This window comes from Lynx canadensis, chromosome E3, assembly GCF_007474595.2.
Source record: "Lynx canadensis isolate LIC74 chromosome E3, mLynCan4.pri.v2, whole genome shotgun sequence".
NCBI classification, from domain to species: domain Eukaryota; kingdom Metazoa; phylum Chordata; class Mammalia; order Carnivora; family Felidae; genus Lynx; species Lynx canadensis.
In genome coordinates, this window is record NC_044318.1 from 4,236,204 (window position 1) to 4,254,917 (window position 18,714).

An 18,714-nucleotide genomic window follows, 5' to 3' on the forward strand; every position below is an offset into this window, starting at 1 on the left:
TCTCGTCCATTCCTTCCTCTGCGCATAGCACCGAGGGACCTCCGCTGTCTCCCGGTCTGGAGGCAGGACAGCTGAGGGGCTCATGGCCGCTCACACGCCCCGGCAGCGCGAGCCGGGGCTGTGTGGCCGCAGCCTCCGTTTCCTCGTGTGTGAGGTGTCTGTGACACAGGACTTTAAGAGGGGTGAGGGTGCAGGAGATGGTGTGTGAGGCACGTGGGATCCTGTTGATGGCAGCTCCGGTCGTCGTGCCGATTCTGGGTTGGAGCGGGGCCCGTTACGAGCCGTGGAGGAGGAGCCAGCACGTCCAGGTGTGCAGGTCGCTGCTGCAGGTGCCGTCGGTATCGCTGATCCGTCCCGGATACTCGGCACCTCCCTGTGTCCCGGGCTGGAGAGGGCCGAGACACGCGAGGTTCAGGCTCCTGGGAGTTAGTGTTCTAGGCCGTGAGGCCCTGCGCGGTTTTGGTTACTGTCGGGAAGAGCGTCGGCTGGTGGTGACAGGATGGAGTCGCATGGGGTCCTTGATTTAACCTGTGGTTGAGGAGGGCTTCTCTGAGGAGGAATTTCGGCTGAGCAGTGCAGGATGGGAAAGAGCTGGTCCTGGAAGAGAGCCCAGGCAGCCAGCACAGCAAGTGCAAAGGCCCTGAGGCCAGAGTGAGCCTGGTGTGACCGCTGAGCAGAAAGAAGCCCGAAGTGTCTCCAGTTGCTGGAGTGTCAGATTCGAGGAGTGTCGGGGTGCAGATGCTACAGGACCTCACAGGGACAGCAAGAGTTTTATTCTGAGAGCAGTCAGAGGCTTTTCCACAGGCAGCAACTCTCTCCAGCTGTCACGTGGGATGGATTAGGGGGCCAGCCGTGGCTGCCAGCTTCCCTGCCCAGCAAGCGGCCTCCCAGGAGGGAGAGGCTGTGGTGGCCTGGAACACCCACGAAGCACAGCCACCACACCGCCACCCGCCAGCAGCTCCTTTGCAAACGTGGTTCCAAGCTGCCTCCCCAGGTCCCCTCTTTGACTCAGGCGCTTAATGGTGGAACCAGTGTTCTCAGCCATCTAGTCCATGCCCCAGGGAAGGCCTGTCACCCTCGGCCCTGCAGCTGCTCGGTCGTGTTTGGGGCGACGTCTGGGTCGGACGTCTCGCAAGGGGGTGCGCTGGATGTCCCTCCGCTTTCCGCCAACAGACGAGGAACTTTGTTAACATCTTGTTTCGGGGAGGGGTTGGGGTGTGGGGCACCTTTCCTCTGTGCCCCCTGCCAGCCCTGGGTTTGGGTTGTGCACTGTGGCCTGGAGACACGGCCCTCTCTGGAGGGCCCTTCCCCTCACCAACATCTCTTCAGACAAGGTCACTTGCCTTAGGGATCTGGCTTCTCCAACTGTGGTGGCCCGTTTGAATCGGTAGAGGCCATGGATGCGGAGAGAGAGAGAGCCTCCCTCTTTAGATCCTTACTCCCCTGTGTGTGACACGATACCGGCACGACCCGACGTGTGAATGAGCTCCCAGTGGGTCCTTACCAACACTTGCCTGCCCTCTGACCCCGCTGTCTTCTGCTCAGGGCAACCTTCTGTGCCCCAGAGCTTGCCCTGGCTCACTGCATGGTGAGTGCACATGGTGGTTCCTTCACTCAGCAAATCTGTACCCACCGTGGGAGGAAAACGGAGTGTGGGCCAACGGAGTGTGGGTCGAGTGGCATCGTTGCTCTCCCCTGGACAATGTTCCCCATGCTCCTGAGCCCCAGCGATGAGTCCCTTCAGCAGCAGACACAGGTATGTACCTCAGGGCCTCTTCCGTGAAAGTTGGGAGGTTTTCTGTTGTGGACACTGGTCAGGAGACAGGGTGGAAGTCTGGGGTGAGATCCTGGCTCTGGCACCAGCTGCTGGGTGCCCTTAAGGCCAGTCCTGTTCCTCTCTGCCCCAGGTTCCTCCTTGGTAAATTGGGGAGAGCCCATTTCCTCCAACCGTCCCTGGCATATGGTGTCTGACTGGGAGGATGCTTGGCAGGCTGCGCCAGGAGGGATTTAAGGTACTTCCCAGCACGCTGGCTGAGTAGCAGCCCCCGGGCTGTGCGTGGACACGGACGGTGGGGGCAGCTCGAACTGTGCCAGGCCCGGCTTTCCTTGCTCTTCTGGAGTCGACCAGCAGTGACCTTGGACCGGAGTGCTTGGCTGGCGCGCGTGCAGGGAAAGCTCTTGCCCACTGGTCGCCAGGCTCCCGTAAGCCCTCCTGGGGGAGTCGCCGGCAGGGAGCGAGAGGCGAGGGCTGGTAGTGGGCAGCCTGCGGGGCGGCGCCCCCAGGGAGGCGCTGGGGGAAGGCCCGGGGCTCGGCGGCTCCTGCTAGTGACGGGCAGTCGGAGCCCCAGCCCTGCAGGCAGCGCTTGCCCGAGGCCCCCCCCACGACAGCGCTCGGCTGGGCTGGGCTCGGCTGGGCTCGGCAGGGCTCGGCTGAGCTCGACTGAACTCGGCTGAGCTCGCTTGGCGCGGAGCCCCCCGGGCGTTGTGGTTCTCGGGGCCGGTGGGCGGGAGCGCGTGCCGGCCCTGCCTCTGCACACGCCCCTTCCGCGCCTCAACGACGCGTCGGGGCGCCGGGAGGGGCTCGGCCCCGACGGGCATCAGCAATTGGCGGAGGGGCGGGGCCCAGGGACGCGACTGCCTGCGGATTGGCCGGACCCGGCGGGGGCGGGCCCGCGCATGCACTTAAGGAGAGGCGCCCCAGTCGAGCCGGGGTAGTGCCAAGATGTCGGCGGCAGTGCCGGAGCTGAAGCAGATCAGCCGTGTGGAAGCTATGCGCCTGGGGCCGGGCTGGAGCCACTCGTGCCACGCCATGCTGTACGCCGCCAACCCCGGGCAGCTTTTCGGCCGCATCCCTATGCGCTTCTCGGTGCTGGTGAGGACGCGGGTGGACGGGCGGGGATCAGGGCGCCGCTCGCACCCCGCGCCCGTGACCCGGCGCTCCCTTGCAGATGCAGATGCGCTTCGACGGGCTGCTGGGTTTCCCCGGGGGCTTCGTGGACCGGCGCTTTTGGTCTCTGGAGGACGGTCTGAACCGGGTGCTGGGCCTGGGCCTGGGCTGCCTGCGCCTCACGGAGGCCGACTACCTGAGCTCGCACCTGACCGAGGGCCCGCACCGCGTCGTGGCGCACCTGTACGCACGGCAGCTGACGCTGGAGCAGCTGCACGCCGTGGAAATCAGCGCGGTGCATTCGCGCGACCACGGCCTGGAGGTGGGGCCGCCGCCCGGGCCCCGCCCCCCGCCCCGGGGTTTGGCTCTGGCCCCGTGGAAGGCACCGATGGGTAACACGTCCCCCTGAGGGTCCCCTGGCCGGGCTGGGTGGGGTGTCGCTGTTTCCAGCATCAGGGTGGGGAGAGGGACCTGGGGGCAGGGGTGGGAGAGGGGGGCCCGGGGTTCCCTCGGGGCTGTGTTCCATCTGCCTTGCTGCCTGCCATTGCCAATCCTGGGAGTGGGGAGTGGGATTGGTGGGGGGATGGGAGAGGGTGGTGGCTCCTGGGGAGGTGGGAAACTAGGGCTGCGTTCAAGGGCCGGGACCTCATGGTTGGGGTGATGAAGGCTCTTAACGGTTTGTGGGTTTTATTTATAGTCTGGAGAACTGGGAGTCACACTTGGGGTGTTTGGGATTCACGAGTGGAAGAGGGAGCATGGGGTGTGAACTGGGGGGGCTTCCTGCCAGCGGATGGGGGCTGGGATTAGAGGATGCAGAGGGCGGAAGATGCATGGGGACAGCTTTGAAACTTGCTTGGGGAGTAAAGGGGCTGCACTGCTCCAAGGGTGCCGCTGGCTTGCGCCTCACTGGACCCCGCCTGGGTCTCCCATTACGCCCTTCGCAACCTGGCTGGCCTTGTCCTGGCCCGGCAGCTCACAGGCCCCTCCTGCTAGGGCTGCACCGTTGGCGTGGGGCCTGGTCCCACTCTGGTGTCCTCTCCATGCAGGTGCTGGGGCTTGTACGGGTTCCACTTTACACCCAAAAGGACCGAGTCGGTGGCTTTCCCAACTTCCTGAGCAACGCCTTTACCAGCACTGCCAAGTACCAGCTGCTCTTCGCCCTCAAGGTGCTCAACATGATGCCCGAGGAGAAGCTGGCTGAGGCTTTGGCTGCTGCCACAGAGAAGCAGAAGAAAGCCCTGGAAAAGCTCCTCCCATCTTCCTCCTGAGGTTGATTCTCTGCTGCCTGTCTCCTGCCCTCCCCTGGCCCTATCTGTGCCCTGAACTCTTGGGGGAATGACTGCATGGGGTGAGGGGGGGCATCTTGTCCTCTCCACCACCCCACCACCCCGAACAGCTACTGGGTGGTGGCCAGGTTAGTGGGAGCCCAGCCCACCCCGATCAGGAGGTGGCTTGTTTGCACTGGACCTGGCTCTCCAGGCTCAGGACATTCTCTCCTACCCCAAGGCTCTAACCCTCCTCCACATGAGACACACGGGCTGGTGGAGGGACCACCCAGTTACCCAGGTGGGTAGGTGCACACACACCCTTAAATCCGTTTATTCCTGTGGAGGGATGCCTTTGAGTCCTGTCACCAGCCAGCCCCAGGGCCTAGAGAAGACCTGGCCCAGTACTGTGAACTTTGGTGGCGGTCATTAGCTTTGTTTTGTGAGGTGTGTCAACTGAGCGGTGAGGCTTCAAAGCCCCTTTACCCCATTGGGGCCCGGTCCCCCAGGTCAGTTGGGGCCACGAAGCCCAGCTGTAGACGGAGTTGGTGAAAGAAAGCAAAGTCTGGTCTTGGCTGCTCTCCGTGTCCTCTGGTTCTGGCCACAGGCCCAGGGCTGGGTGCATGAGGGGTCCCCCTTCCCCACTGCCACGGACTTCAGGGTGGGAGCCAGGCCTGAGTGCTGGGCTCCATTCAGCACGGAGCTGATGATATAGGTCTCCCATCCCTCTGGTCACTGTGGCACTGCCCCCTCAGACCTCGCTGGGCCCTGTGCCTGGTCTGGGGTTCCTGGCTACACCTGGGCTGAGCTCGCTGCCCTTTCCTTGGCTTTGAGAGCCTCCCTTTCTCCATTCCCATCACAGTCCACAGGCCGCTCCAGGACCTGGTATGGAAGCACTGGCCGAGTGTGCAGAATGACAACAGCAGAGCCACCACAGATGGGAAGGTCACCACTGGCCGTCTCCTACGGCCCTATGTCTGCAAAGACTCCTCAGTGAAGCTAAACCAGTTTGCACGGCACCTGCTTGGCCTGGTAAGGAGAGCTGTGCTCCGGCCCAGCCTGAGCGTCTGTTCCACCTTAAAGCCTCAGTGAAGCGGTCAGCACGTGTGGGCAAAGGCACTTCGTTCTGTAAATAAAATACCTGTACCTCGTTCCTCTCTCATTTCCTGGGGCACCGGGGCCACGCGCGCGTCACCCTTCAGATTGCTCTGGTGGAACCGAGGGGGCTCTGAGTGCACGTAGCTCTAGCCCCAGGGGAGGGACAGAACAGGAGAGGGCAACCAGTCCGCCCTGCTCTGAGCGTGGTGGTCTCTGTCCTGGCAGAGGGGGCTGGGTCCCAGTGAGTTGCCGAAGGGGGGAGGGTTGCCCCTTGCTTTGGTTTGTCAGCCAGTACTGCATGTCGCATGACCAGAACAGAGTCCCTCACCAGCAGATCTTAAATTTTATTTTCCAGCAATGACATCCGCTACCCAGGCGCCCGGTCCTTTCAGTGTGGCGCCTGTGGTGTATGGGGGCCCGCTGTCTCCCCATGGCCCTGCCTGCTCTGGGCCTGGCCCCCCGCTTCTGGGCGAGAGGCCCTCGTCCTGCCTCTGCGTGGGCCTCACGGCCCTGTCCTGCCTCTGCCAGCTGCTCCGGGGGCCTGATCCTCTGGCCCCCGCTCGGGCCCGGCCTGCTGCAGCCGCTTGCTCACTGCCCTCCTGTCTTCCAGGCACACAGCTTCAGGGTGGATCAGTCACCCAACGTCAGATTCTGAGAAGGGACAGGGAAGACTGAAGTGGGCACTCGCTGCTGCCCGGTACACCCTGCTCTCCGGCCTGGGTCCTGGGCTGGCGGACACTCACCGTCCCTCCCAGCTAAGGCTCCCGCCAGTTCTCCTTCCCGTTCAGCACTTGCAGCTTCTCCAAGCTCTGGGTCACTGAGCATAGCACTCGCCCTGAGGATGGGAGCAGTTAGTTGCTGCTTCGTGAGTGTGGGAGGGTGGGGGAGGTGCCTAGGAATGCGTGACCTTGTGGACAGTGGGCTATGGTAGGGCTGTCTTGGGGGTCTGAGCTGACTAGGATTGCCCGTTTACCCACTTCTGGCCCCAGGATGGGGATGAGGCCACCGGCTGTCGGACACTTTGGGAGACTCACCCATTTCCTGGACTCGATCCTCCAGTGCTCCGGAAAGCTCGGCGAGGCTCAGAGCCTGCAGGGAAGCCTGCCAGCCTTTGGAATCTGTGGGGGCAGAGAGCCAGGTGGGCCTAGGGCTTGTGTGGTCACCACAGGCCCCGCCGCTTTGTCCTGGGCTGCTGACACCAGGGGACCCACCCACTGTCAGTACCTGCTTGACACTGTTCTATCACAATGTGTTCGCCTGCTTATTTTTCCAAAGCACTGACTGGAGGGTGAATCAGGGTTGCAGCCCCAGGAATGAAAGTGTGAGGGTCCCTGGCTGACAGTCAGGCTTGACCCTGGGTAGCTCCGACTGCAGGCTGAAGAAGTCACAACATTGTGGAGGACGTTAAGTCCCACCCCAGGGAGGCACGGTAAGGAAATGGGCGGGGATAGGAAGCCCTCACCCTGGATCTCTTGCAGGGAGGGAGTGGGAGGGTCAGTGTGGTAACTGCTGGAACGGGTGGTAAAACCTGGCCTGGGGCAGCATCCATGCGACCCGGGACCAGGACAGCGTTCTTACCAGCCGTGGGGAGGGCCGGGCCCTGGGGGAGCCCTCGGGTGGACTCTTCCTGCTTCACTCTGGCTGACAACTCGGCTTGACAAGCTCTGCCAGACACAAGGCCAAGTGCTTGGTGAGGGGGAGGGTGTCCTCCCTGGCCCCAGCAGGGCAGCACGTACCCCACCTCCCTGAGAGGCCAGTGGGGCTCTGCCTTCAGGGCAAGCACACCAGGCACCTTCGGGGACAAGCCCTGAGGGCCCGAGCGCTTCGTTGCAGATGCTTGGGGCCCCATTTGCTGCCTGGGTCTGCCCTGCGGAAAGGAACAGCCACAATGAAACGGATGATGGCGGCGAGTACTCCAAGAGGCCTTTAAGAACAACCACCTGGTTGAAGAATCTGGAGGTATCAGCGACTCAGGGTCTGGCCTGGGAGCAGCTCAGATGCCCACTCACCGCAGCTGGTCCAAGACGAGCGCAGCGTCCCGGGCCAGGGCCCAGGTCTCCTGCAGCTGGGCGTGCACGTCCTTCCGGGCACCGTCCTGCTCCAGGAGGCAGCTCTCCACCACCGCCCGCAGCTCCTGCTCCTGCGACACCTGGCCTCGCATGGCCTCCACCTCCTCACAGCGCTGCAGAACGGAGAGGCGGGGAGGGGGGTGGCAAATGACAGGGCCGCTCAGGCTGGGTCCCCCTCAACCTCTCTGTGCCATACCCACTCGCTCTCAACTCCCACTCCCCTGGCTGGAGGAAGGGAGCGCCTGTCTCCACCTTGGAGCACCCCTTGCTTTGGATCCCTACTCTTAAGCCCAGTGACATCCATGCCAGCTGCTTGTGCTCTGACCTCACCCTTTCTCTCCTATGTCCAGTCGACCTCCTGTCCAACGTCCCCTGCCTTTCTGAGCCGTCTTCCTGGAGGCCTGCCTGTGCATCTCCAGATTTACACACAAGCAGTAATGCTTTCTGTCCCACCGCCCGCCCTGGCTGCTTCTCCCTGCTCCCCCTGGGTATTTGTCCCTACCACTCGGTCTCCACAAATGTGTCGTCCCTCACTGCAGGTGGGTGTCCCGGTCCCTGCCCCGCTCACCACATACTTTGTGCAGCTGGATGGCCAGCTCCTGCATCTCAGCTTCTAGCCGGTCGGCATACGCCAGCTCCAGAGCATCGCTGGGTGGCCGGGCACTGCTGTGCCAGCGGGCAATGGCAGAGGTCATCTTCCTCTTAGGCCCAAACAAGCTGCAAGGGTGAATGAGAGAATGAGGATCTGCTGTGTGTTGAGTTGCCACGGAGGCCAGCCTTCCACCAAGACAGCCCCCTAGGAAAGATTCCAATTTTGGAAGGGCACAGTGGTCCCGGATCCTGGGACAGATGACAGAAACAAAGGGTCTTAACAAGTGACCACAGCAGGGGCTGGCCTGCCCTGCCTGTTTCCTTCCCCAGCCTGGCTGCTGCTCTCCCTGAACAGGGAGCTCAGGCCGGCCGGGGCTAGGCTGTGACTGGCCTCCTACCAATCGGGAAGCTCTCCAAAGTGAATGGTAGAAAACATGTGGGTGCCCTTATCACAGCACTGGCAGCCAGGCCAGCCGGGGCACCGGACCCAGGCCTTCGGCACCTCAGCTAGCTGCAGCCGGAAGACCAGAGAGAGGACAGCTGGCTGCAGAGAGCAAGGGGACGCCCAGACAGGACAGGTGGTTCCATCGGAGCGTTGGGCAGTTGGGAGCTAAGCGACCCCCTCATGTTTGGCTGAAGCGAGGGGGGCGTGGCCACAGAGGCCCCTCTGCACTCACGTGATGCCGATTTCCTTCAGGTCGCTCTCGGTGAGGGTCAGGAAAATGCGGAGGTCCACGTCCTGCTCCTCAAACACCTGCAGGTACTTGAGACACCCAATCTGCTCCAGCAGTGTGGCTAGGTCCTGGAGAGCAAAGGAGCCGGGGTGGGTCAGAGGATGGGCGGGCCACCAAGACACGGGGGCCAGAGAAGACACTGCTTTGGTGCAGATCCTGTCACTGCATCCACCTAAGCCGGGTCAGCCCTGTGGACCCCCCCAAGTTCTGCGGTGGGTCACCTCTGACTGCAGCCCCCTCCTCTCTGCAGCCTCAGGCAGAGCAGGTGGTCCAGAGATACTTCCCACCTGCCTGTGTCCCCGCAGCCAGTGTCCTTTCATTACAGCCTGGACACCGTTCGTGTTCACATAGGGCAGGTCTGCAGGCAACAAACTCTTAGTCTTTTTTTTTTACCTGCGGCCTTCTTAATTTCTCCTTCACTCCTGAAGGACAGTTTCTGCTTGGCTATAGCATTCTTGGTTGGTTTGTTTCTTCCATTAATCTGACTCTGTCATCAAATGCCCTCTAGACCCCATGGTTTCTAATGGGAAATTAGCAGTTAATCTCATGGGGGATCCTTGTATAAAGACTCCCTTCTCTCACTCCCTTCAAGATTCTTTTGGTTTTGGACTAATTATGATAGATCTAGGCGTAGATCTGAGTCTAACCTACTTAAGAGTTCACACAGCTTCTTGGATGTGCAGATTCATGTTTCTGATCAAATCTGGGAAGGCTTGGCTGTTTTGAAACATTTTTTTAATGTCCCGACCCTCATTCTGGAACCCCATATGTGTACGCTGGCTGCTTGATGGTGTCTCCTAGGTTTCTGTCCATCCTTTCCTCTCTTTTCTGACACGATGATCTCAATGGATCTAGATCGTGCTTGTGGGTCCTTCTGTGCACTCCAATCTGCTCTTGAGCCCTCTCTTGGAGCTTTCATTTCAGTGATTCTACTTTCCATCTACAGATTTTCTGTTTTTATTTCTATCCTTTTGTTGATATTCTCTATCCAGATACGGTTCCCTTTAGCTCACTGAACATATTTTAAGAAGCTGATCTAAAGTATTTGTCTTGGGGTGCCTGGTGGCTCAGTCGGTTAGGCATCCAATTCCTGGTTTCAGCTCAGGTCATCACTGCACGGTTTGAGAGGTCTGTGTTTTCGAGCCCTGGGTCAGGCTCTGCCCTGACAGTGCGGAGCAGGCTTAGATTTCTCTCTCTCTGCCCCTCCCTGGCTCTCACACGCATGCTCACTCTCAAAATAGAGAATGAAACCTTGAAAGAGCCCAGCTTCATTTTGCCCCCTGTGGTGGCTGTCACAGCTACCTTGGTACTGGGGGTGAGGATGGGAACAGGGCAGGTTAAAGCGCTACAAAGCTTTCCGTTCTTCCGGACAGTCGGCCACTTCTCGCAAATAAAAATGTTCAAGTTGCTCAAAGCCTTTGGTTGATTCGGTTTTGCTACTCTGACTACTTCTGCCAGTTTTTTGTTGCCTTTAATGGAGGAGTAAATTTTCAAATGTTGTCACTCTGCCAATTTCCTCAACCTACTTTCTAAAACATCCTTAAGAACCTATCACCCACTCTCCCATCAAGACGCGTTTAAGAAACTGAAAGGTATAGCCCCTCGGTGAGCCTGGGAACACAGGCGCTGGAGACGGCTCCCGGGAGGCGTCACAAGGAGAAGCCAACAAGATCACCAGCTTGTAGTGAACAGCAGAGCTGTGACGTGAACAAATGGCAAAAAATGCATTCTTTCATCTTTGTACCGCTTATGCTCCCAGAAAGCAAGAGAACCCGATGAACAGACGTGGGCGGCTGTGCCATACCAGTAACCCCTAAGAAGCTGGGTGAGCCACAGCAACCCACGAGGGAGGCAGAGATGGCAGTTTTCATCAAATGCCATTTCATCTCCGCTTCACGTGCATCTCCTGACTCCTGACAGCAGCTCTAGATCAGTCCACTTTTTCTCCTCTCCAGGCTCAGGGAGGCCGAGGAGAGTACGGAAACCAAGGAGAGAGACAGATCCCTCCTATGGAAAGGGATGGAACAGAAACCCTGCACTGGCACTCGTGGCCATGAGGAATCTTCTCGGCCTGAGCAGCCTCACAGATCATCTGGGGGAAACCATCTCCACACTCTCTCTCGACGGGGCCCAGCCCATCCTCAGTGCACAGTAAGGGCCTTGTGAAGCACTACACGTGCCACGTTTCTAACTGCGTGACTGCCAGTTTCACAGACGATCTCACCTGGGGTCCTGAACAGAGGGACCTCTCCGTCTGGGAAACAGATCCTGGGGAGCAGGCTGCACCAGCCGGCCCAGTGCTGGCGGGCCACTGGCCGTCACTGTTGCTGTAACGATTCTTGGTCTTCATGTAACTTTTAGTTTGCTTGCGAACCGAGCTTTGACACGCGTGATCCGAATCCTGTGGTGAGAAGGGTGTGTCCAGAGTTAACACCGAGGGGCTCCCGGCTGACGTGGCCGCATCCACTCTACTCTCCGCCCCACGATCCCAGTTGTGAAACGCCCCCAGCAGCCAGAGAGGCTTCACTGGTGACCCGCACCATGGTCTGCATGGCCCAGATCCATGGAGGGCAGCCAGGACTTTGCGTGTCTGACGTGCACAAAGTACCAGTCTCCAGACTCGCCCTCTCCAAGGAGGCAGCCCCTGCAACACCAGCAAAGGGGAGGGAGGCAGATCAAGAAAGGAGAAGCTTCACCTCGTTGCTCTCCAGAGATGCCTCGCTGCTGACTCCTGGGGCTCTCGCCAGGCCCTCGCTGCTGCTGCTGCGCCTCGCGACCCCCAGGTTGGCACAGAAGGCGTGCTCCTCTGAAAACAGTGAAGACGGGAGAGCCTGACCACAGGTCTCACTTGCGGGACTCCCCAGAGCCCAGCGTCCACTGCATTCACCAGCTCCTGAAACAGCTCACTGGTGTCTTCTGTTTCACGCGGCTGCCTGGCCCAAGCCCTCGCACCTAACGCGACGGGGGGGTTTGCCTATTTCGTTCACTGATAAAGCCAAGCATCTAGAACGGCGCTTGGCGCACTTGGCACTCAGTAAACGGCTACTGAACAAACGACAGGTAACACAGCAGACGTTTCCCTGATGGCTCACCAGTCAAGGAGCTAACCTTGTCTGGGACAACTCCCCCAGACGCCGCGTGGAGAGACACTGGGCCAGAAGCTGCACCCTACCTGTCCCCTGCCGGCTTCTGGGTCCTCACAAGAGCCAGGGCCCTTCTGTACCCTTCACCCCACCGTTCTCTACCAGCTGGACCCACCACAGTCCCATGCCCCCGGGGGGGAAGGGGGGGCACCGCACAAGAGCTCCTAACTCCAAGTGAGCCCTCGGCCGGGGTGGGTGTATAGGGTGCACGTACCCCGACTGCTGCTGCTGCTGCTCTCCACATCCCGGTCATTGATTGGGGAGGTGACGTCCCTGTAGCAGAGGCCGCCCGCCTCCAGGGGGTTCTCCTCACTGCTGTTGAAGGTGACATAGCCCCGCGGAGGCACCTGCTCTGTGGACACGAGGGGGGCCATAAGCCCACATGAGCACAAAGAGACAACTCAACCACCCGAGGAGGACCTGCAGCATGGGGGAAGGGCCAGGATCCAGGCAAAAGCTGAAAGAAAATTCCTAGCTGGCCTTTCTCCCCCCCCCCCCCCCCCCCCGTTAGCTCACCACAGTAACCTGGACACAACCATGCAGTCTGCAGGAGGGGAAACGAACCCTGAAGGTCTGGAGACCAATGTGTGTCCCCGGACAAGCGCGTGTGGGTCAGGGCCGGCACCCGCTCCACCACACCGTGCTGTTGCTTTCCCAAGTGGACAAAGCAGGAAACGGACAGCTGTGTTTACAGATTCCTGAGCCAAAGGGAAACCACAGCACTGGCGGGAAATGTCATCTCCACAGGCACCAGCCTTCACACTCCCTGTGACTTTCCACAACCAGACATCCAGGGGCTCACTCCTTGGGTCGATCAACCCCAACCAGCAAGATCTGGCTGAGCAGGAAGGTGGCAGGCCCTGGGCCTAAAAATTAACAGCAGTGACACCAAGTTACATAACCTCCGAGTGCATCTGCCAGGAAGAAAATGGGAGAAAAGACAATACAAACAGAGGGTTTAATTCTGACTTTGCCCCTGCCTCTTCCCCAAAGAAAGTATACTTAATTGCAGAGAAGCGACTGGCTGGTGGCGACATGGGTAACTTACTTCCTTCTTTACACCTTTCTGAAGCGATCAAGATTTACAATCAGAAGAAAGGGAAGGAAGGGAGGGAGGGAGGAAGGAAGATCAGCACATGCTATTTATCATTCAAAAAGTGTTTTTTTCAGGGCTCCTGGGTGGCTCAGTCAGGTAAGCCTCCCGACTCCTTATGTCAGCTCAGGTTGCAATCTTGCAGTTCTGGGACTGAACCTTGTGTCAGACTCTGCCCTGAGCCTGGAGCCTGCTTGGGATTCTTTTTCTGCCCCTCACCTGCTCGCTCGCCTCGCTCTCCTCTCTCTCTCTCTCTCTCAGAAAATAAGTAAATAAACATTTTTAAAGAAGTGTTTTTCCACTGCTCGTAAAAAGAATAATATGCACTTATAGAAAATTTAAAAAGCACAAAGTGTGGGGCGCCTGGGTGGCTCAGTCGGTTAAGCGTCCGACTTGGGCTCAGGTCATGATCTTGAGGTTCGTGAGTTCGAGCCCCGCGTCGGACTCTGCACTGACAGCTCAGAGCCTAGAGCCTGCTTTGGATTCTGTCTCCCTCTTTCTCTGCCCCTCCCCTGCTCACGCTCTGTCTCAAAAATAAACAATTAAAAAAAAAAAAAAAAAGGACAAAGTGTAAGAGGTAAACCAAAACTAGGAAATGGCACAACCAAGGGACAACTAGCATTGCTCTTTGGTGAAGGTTTTTCTGCCTCTCTGGGTGCATAAAAAAAGACCTGTGTATAAATGGGCTCTGGCCAGATTATTCTGGTATCTGGAACAAATTCCATTTTAAAAAGCATGTGTTATATGGCAACACAGATTAACTGCCACCCCCCGCCTGAGATAAGACCTGTCCTTCCTATGTCCCCACCATACCTCAGGTGGGACAGGTAGCACGGACTCCTCAGAAGACACACACTCTGCCACTCAAGGACAACGGCCCAGCCAAATGCCCCAGAGCTCTGTGCTTGTAAAAGCACCGCTCTAGGAGAGAGGAGGCGTGCTCTCATCCTGTAGCAACCTGTCCACAGCTGGGGGGTGGCTTCCCTAGTGGCCCAGTCAGCTTACCCCTCCGTGGGTAACAGGAGAAGGTGGGCCTGGAGCTCCCAGACCAGCGCCAAGACTCCTCTCTAAGGGGCAGAGAAGGGAATCAAGCTACTGTATACTCTTCACTGAAACATGGTCTCCTGTGACTGGAAAAGTTTGTCTCCAAGCCTGGGGGTGATCACTCGTGAGAGGAGCCCATCCAGCCAGGCTGATGGACCAGCAGGCTTGGCCTGGCCACTGCGGGTGACAGATGCCAAAGAAGATGTAACACACCAGGGTGCCTGGATGGCTCAGCAGGTTAAGCGGCTAACGCTTTGTTCCGGCTCAGGTCATGATCTCACAGTTTGTGGGACTGAGCCCTGAGCCAGGCTCCAGCTGACAACTCAGAGACTGCTTGCGATTCTCACTCTCTCTTCCCCTGCTCGCATGTGCTCTCTCTCTCTCTCAAAATAAATAAAACAAACTTTATTTTATTTTTTTTAATTTTTTTTTTCAACGTTTATTTATTTTTTTTGGGACAGAGAGAGACAGAGCATGAACGGGGCAGGGGCAGAGAGAGAGGGAGACACAGAATCGGAAACAGGCTCCAGGCTCCGAGCCATCAGCCCAGAGCCCGACGCGGGGCTCGAGCCCACGGACCGCGAGATCGTGACCCGGCTGAAGTCGGACGCTCAACCGACTGCGCCACCCAGGCGCCCCTAAAACAAACTTTAAAAAAAGGAAGATGTAACTAGAAGATGTCACTTACACGAAGTCTGATCACTGGGGCCAGAACAAGAGCACGAGCACCCCCTGCATTCCTCGAGAGCACTGAGCTCAACCTGAGGAGCTGACAATCCGTGAATAAACTCAGGGCTCGGGTTCTAGCCCACCAGGTGCACCATCCGACAATTCTCAAATCCAGCACTCTGAGAAAAGAGAGCAAGAGCCGGTCCAGCTCTGGCTGGCGATGGGGCAGAGACTGGACTTGAACATTTTCCTGGTACTAGCTGTCCCACCTCGTGATGAATGAAATCCCAGCTCTGCTATATTTCCACTGCTGAAGAGAAAGTTCTATTTGTAATTGTAACCAGTGGAAAGGAAAATCAAAGGATGAACCAAAACCCAGAAACTAGCTAGAGATTAATGTCTATCACTGTAATCAATCCTGAGTCCTGGAGCTGCAGTGCCCACCGGTGGCCCACATCTCAGAAGGCTGAGAACGGTCCCTTCCGGTCAGGCCGGCCTCTCAGGAGGCACCGCCACAGAGCCATCAGGAAGTGGGAGCGCTCACCACAGCAAGCCTGCTGCATCTTGCCTCCGAGGCCGATGGCCGTGATCCTGGCCAAGGCTCGCGGCCCCTCATGGATGCTGAGGCCCTTCTTCCGACAGGGCCTCTGTCTCTGGGGAACAGGGCAGGATTCATCTGAAGAGCTTAGATCTTCAAATTTTTCTGTGGGTCAAACACCAGAATTAAGACATTTTGTTCAGTGATGGACTAACTGATGAATCCTCATGGTACACGCTGGAAGAAAATCATCGTTATTGATCTTCACAAATTAAGAAGAAAAAAAAGTGTGTTTCCCACGATGTCCCTTGAAAGAAATACCACAATGGGCCAGTCCACCGCTCAGATGGGCCACGGGGACATCTGGGCAGAAAGCAAGCTTGCTAAAGCAAGAGTCTGAACTGAACAAGTTTGTCACGATGAGGGAGTCTTAGTTCTTATTCCTTTTTGTCCAGGTTTCCAGAATTTCTTAACAAGCGTCTCTTCACAGACCTATGGCAAAATCACTCACAACTTCACAACTGTATATTCTCAACCTGCACTTTGGGGAAGCAAGTGGCACATGGCAGCCGTGTGTGCCAGGTGTGGGGAAGGACCGCGCATCACCGCCCGTCAGAGCTCGAGGGCTCGGTGCGCTCACAGCCATCTTACAGCTCTCCAGTTTCCCGGATCTCATCACACCTGCAAGGCAAAACTCATGAATGTATCAGCATAAGGTTGCCATCTGGTAAGACTTCACTCTTGGGCTGGTATGCTGGGGCTCAGCTGCTGCAGGAACCCCCCACCCCCACCCCCCGCAACCACCCCGGGAGCTGGAGTTCATCACAAATGATCCGAGGCCAGGAAGGGAGCCAGACCGAGCCAGGCGGTGGGAGGGGAGCAGTGCAGTCTGGCATGAACGGGGCAGCGATGGCCTTCAAGCAAGGGAGTTACTGACTCAGGATCCAAACGTGACCAGGGACCCCAGGCGGGCCATCGTCTCTCTCCCCGACTCAGCTCACTCCCTGCCTTCTGGGTTCGATGCCACCTGGAGACTATGGTCCCACCCAGTCAGTAGATGGAGGAGTCAGAAGGAATAAAAGGACGAGAGAGGAGGGACAAGCAAGGCCAAGGGCGGATCTGTGAATCTGCACCTGCCCCCAACACGTCCTCTCAAAGCTGACAAATCACCAAGGACTACAGACAGAGCCAAGCGATCCCCACGCTGCCACAGAATAGGACGGCAGGGAGCACCGCTGACCCCTTTTCCTTGCTCCGGCCCAGAGGAGACACACCCACTTCTCTTCCCGCAGAGACTTCCTGCTCATGCAGACCTGGTCTCCGCAGGGAACAAGTAGATCTAGAAGAATACCACATACAAGAGAGAGAAGTGCCAACGCTGCCCCCAGAAAAAGTCCATTCTGTGGCAGGAATACTGAAGAGTCCCGGCGGAGGGGAAGCACAGCCCTGGAGAACCAACTTGAAAATGCACGTGGGACATGAGGGGGCAGAACGGCCCCACTCCTGGAAGGCACCTTTTGGAAACTGAACAGTGAACAGAAAAAGCGAGCAGGTGAAGTTCAGGATCTGACAAGACAAAAACGTATCAAGGACACACAGGCTTGGCCTAACTACATCCCTGTCCAAAGAAAACCCACAAGAAACAAACCAAACCCATCCAGCAAGGACTCCTCTCGAGAGACTGAGGAGGAGGGAGTCCCGAAGCAGGGCCCTCACTGCAGCCGGGCCGCCAAGCCCTGTAGGTGAAGTGCTCCAGCGATCCATGAACACAACTACTCCAGGGAGGAGGCAGAGACAGGCTGGACACCAGCGATTGAAGACGCTAGTTCCCCAAACCACCGACATAAAGGAGGAGGTAAGAAAACTCTAACACTTTCTGTGACACTCTGAGTGGATAATTTGTTTAAGTAGGCTCTCCACACAACACGGGGCAACCCTGGGATCAAGAGTTGGATGCTCTATAGACTGAGCCACCCAGGTGCCCCAGAGGCGGATACCTCCTTAAACAAGCATCAGAGGAGAGGAAAAAGCACCCTGACTTAGAAATCCAAAACTGAGACCAAAAAGACACAGGCATGTGCACACAACTATGAGAAAGGAAAACTGAACCCAGGAAGTGAGTGGAAAACTAAGGTCAGTGGGGCACCTGGCTGGCCTGAGGTGGTAGAGCATGTAACACTCGATCTCAGAGTTGTGAGTTTGAGCCCCACGTTGGGCACAGAGATTACTTAAAAATAAAATCTTAAAAAAAACAAACATCCAAACACCAAAGGTCAAAATATTAAAATGAAGACTCAGTTACTAGGTGCCCAAGGAATAAGAGATTTGGATGCAAAAGAAGTACTTCAAGAAGAAAATCACCAAAGAATGAATGAGATAAAAAACGTAAGACAGGACTGACACAGAAGACAGGCAAGATGGGAAAATGACAGGGGAAAATAACCACTGGAACTTTTTAGAAGGATGCAGACAAAAACAATTTTGCAGACCTAAGTAAGTTTGAAATCCTGAAATGAACGGATTTCCTAGGAAAGTGCAGTTTACCAAACTTGGCCCTGTGAAATGAGAAAGCTTAAGCAGATCAATTTCTGCAGAAGAAACAGAAAAACTTAGCAGGAGCCACCTCACAAAGAGAGACCAGGCCCAGATGGTTTCACAGGAGAATCCTTCCAAACCTTCCCAAACCACAGGCTACCAAGACACCTGGGTGGCTCAGCTGGTTGAGCTTCCAGCTTCAGCTGAGGTGATGACCTCACGGTTTGTGAGTTTGGGCCCCAGATATCCAGCTCTCTGCTGTCAGGGCAGAGCCCACTTCAGATCCTCTTTCCCCCTCTGTCTGTCCCTCCCCTGCTCACACTCTCTCTCAAAAATAAAGTTTGGGGCGCCTGGGTGGCGCAGTCGGTTAAGCGGCCGACTTCAGCCAGGTCACGATCTCGCGGTCCGTGAGTTCGAGCCCCGCGTCGGGCTCTGGGCTGATGGCTCAGAGCCTGGAGCCTGCTTCCGATTCTGTGTCTCCCTCTCTCTCTGCCCCTCCCCCGTTCATGCTCTGTCTCTCTCTGTCCCAAAAAAAATAAATAAACGTTGAAAAAAAAAAAAATTAAAAAAAAAAAAAAAAGTTTAACAAAAATGAACTACTGGGACCTCATCAAAATAAAAAGCTTCTGCCCAGTGAAGGAAACAATCAGCAAAACTAAAAGGTAACCGACAGAATGGGAGAAGATATTTGCAAATGACATATCAGATAAAGGGTTGGCATCCAAAATCTATAAAGAAGTTATCAAACTCAACACCCAAAAAACAAATAATCCAGTGAAGAAATGGGCAAAAGACATGAGTAGACACTTTTCCAATGAAGACATCCAGATGGCCAACTGACACATGAAAAAATGTGCAACATCACTCATCATCAGGGAAATACAAATCAAAACCACAATGAGATACCACCTTAACACCTGTCAGAATGGCTAACGTTAACAACTCAGGCAACAACAGATGTTGGCGAGGATCCTGAGAAAGAGGATCTCTTTTGCATTGTTGGAGGGAATGCAAGCTGGTGCAGCCACTCTGGCAAACAGTATGGAGG

The 18,714-nt window shown here is 57.0% G+C and overlaps 2 protein-coding genes across 16 annotated transcripts in view; one reads left to right on the forward strand and one right to left on the reverse strand.

Moving 5' to 3' along the window:
* Window positions 1-2,516: 2,516 nt before the first annotated feature.
* Window positions 2,517-10,058, forward strand: NUDT16L1 (nudix hydrolase 16 like 1). 6 transcript variants are annotated; one of them, XM_030300514.1, is made up of 6 exons: window positions 2,517-2,872; window positions 2,949-3,279; window positions 3,934-4,156; window positions 5,015-6,679; window positions 7,084-8,488; window positions 8,608-10,058. In XM_030300514.1, exons 1-3 carry the CDS (start codon window positions 2,723-2,725, stop codon window positions 4,086-4,088), a joined length of 636 nt encoding a protein of 211 aa, XP_030156374.1. In that variant the 5' UTR covers window positions 2,517-2,722; the 3' UTR covers window positions 4,089-4,156; window positions 5,015-6,679; window positions 7,084-8,488; window positions 8,608-10,058. The 6 variants fall into 6 exon arrangements, with proteins under 6 accessions (XP_030156374.1, XP_030156373.1, XP_030156372.1 ...); XM_030300513.1 differs by having other exon boundaries at window positions 7,084-7,209; window positions 7,859-10,058; XM_030300512.1 differs by having other exon boundaries at window positions 5,015-6,388; window positions 6,526-6,679; window positions 7,084-10,058.
* The window catches only part of ANKS3 (ankyrin repeat and sterile alpha motif domain containing 3), a 34,786-nt gene continuing 21,646 nt past the window's right edge, over window positions 5,575-18,714 (reverse strand). For 4 of the 10 annotated variants that reach the window (XM_030300495.1, XM_032591571.1, XM_030300503.1 and 1 more), the window contains 11 exons: window positions 15,138-15,296; window positions 12,002-12,139; window positions 11,341-11,450; window positions 10,869-11,045; window positions 8,588-8,712; window positions 7,895-8,036; window positions 7,260-7,432; window positions 6,829-6,914; window positions 6,475-6,625; window positions 6,285-6,368; window positions 5,575-6,085 (listed from right to left, as the gene is read on the reverse strand). In XM_030300495.1, coding sequence (XP_030156355.1) covers window positions 5,881-6,085; window positions 6,285-6,368; window positions 6,475-6,625; window positions 6,829-6,914; window positions 7,260-7,432; window positions 7,895-8,036; window positions 8,588-8,712; window positions 10,869-11,045; window positions 11,341-11,450; window positions 12,002-12,139; window positions 15,138-15,296 — 1,550 coding nt within the window. In that variant the 3' untranslated portion in view covers window positions 5,575-5,880. The remainder of the gene's footprint in view (window positions 6,086-6,284; window positions 6,369-6,474; window positions 6,626-6,828; window positions 6,915-7,259; window positions 7,433-7,894; window positions 8,037-8,587; window positions 8,713-10,868; window positions 11,046-11,340; window positions 11,451-12,001; window positions 12,140-15,137; window positions 15,297-18,714) is intronic. The other 6 variants (XM_030300496.2, XM_030300494.2, XM_030300497.2 and 3 more) reach the window with 6 other exon arrangements.

What these genes read in the sequence shown, in the direction of transcription:
- NUDT16L1 (XM_030300511.1), top strand. Translation starts at nt 2,723, where the DNA reads ATGTCGGCGGCAGTGCCGGAGCTGAAGCAGATCAGCCGTGTGGAAGCT. An exon ending in CTATGCGCTTCTCGGTGCTG is followed by an intron (nt 2,873 to 2,948) that starts GTGAGGACGCGG and finishes GCTCCCTTGCAG; the next exon opens with ATGCAGATGCGCTTCGACGG. An exon ending in CCCGTGGAAGGCACCGATGG is followed by an intron (nt 3,280 to 3,933) that starts GTAACACGTCCC and finishes CTCTCCATGCAG; the next exon opens with GTGCTGGGGCTTGTACGGGT.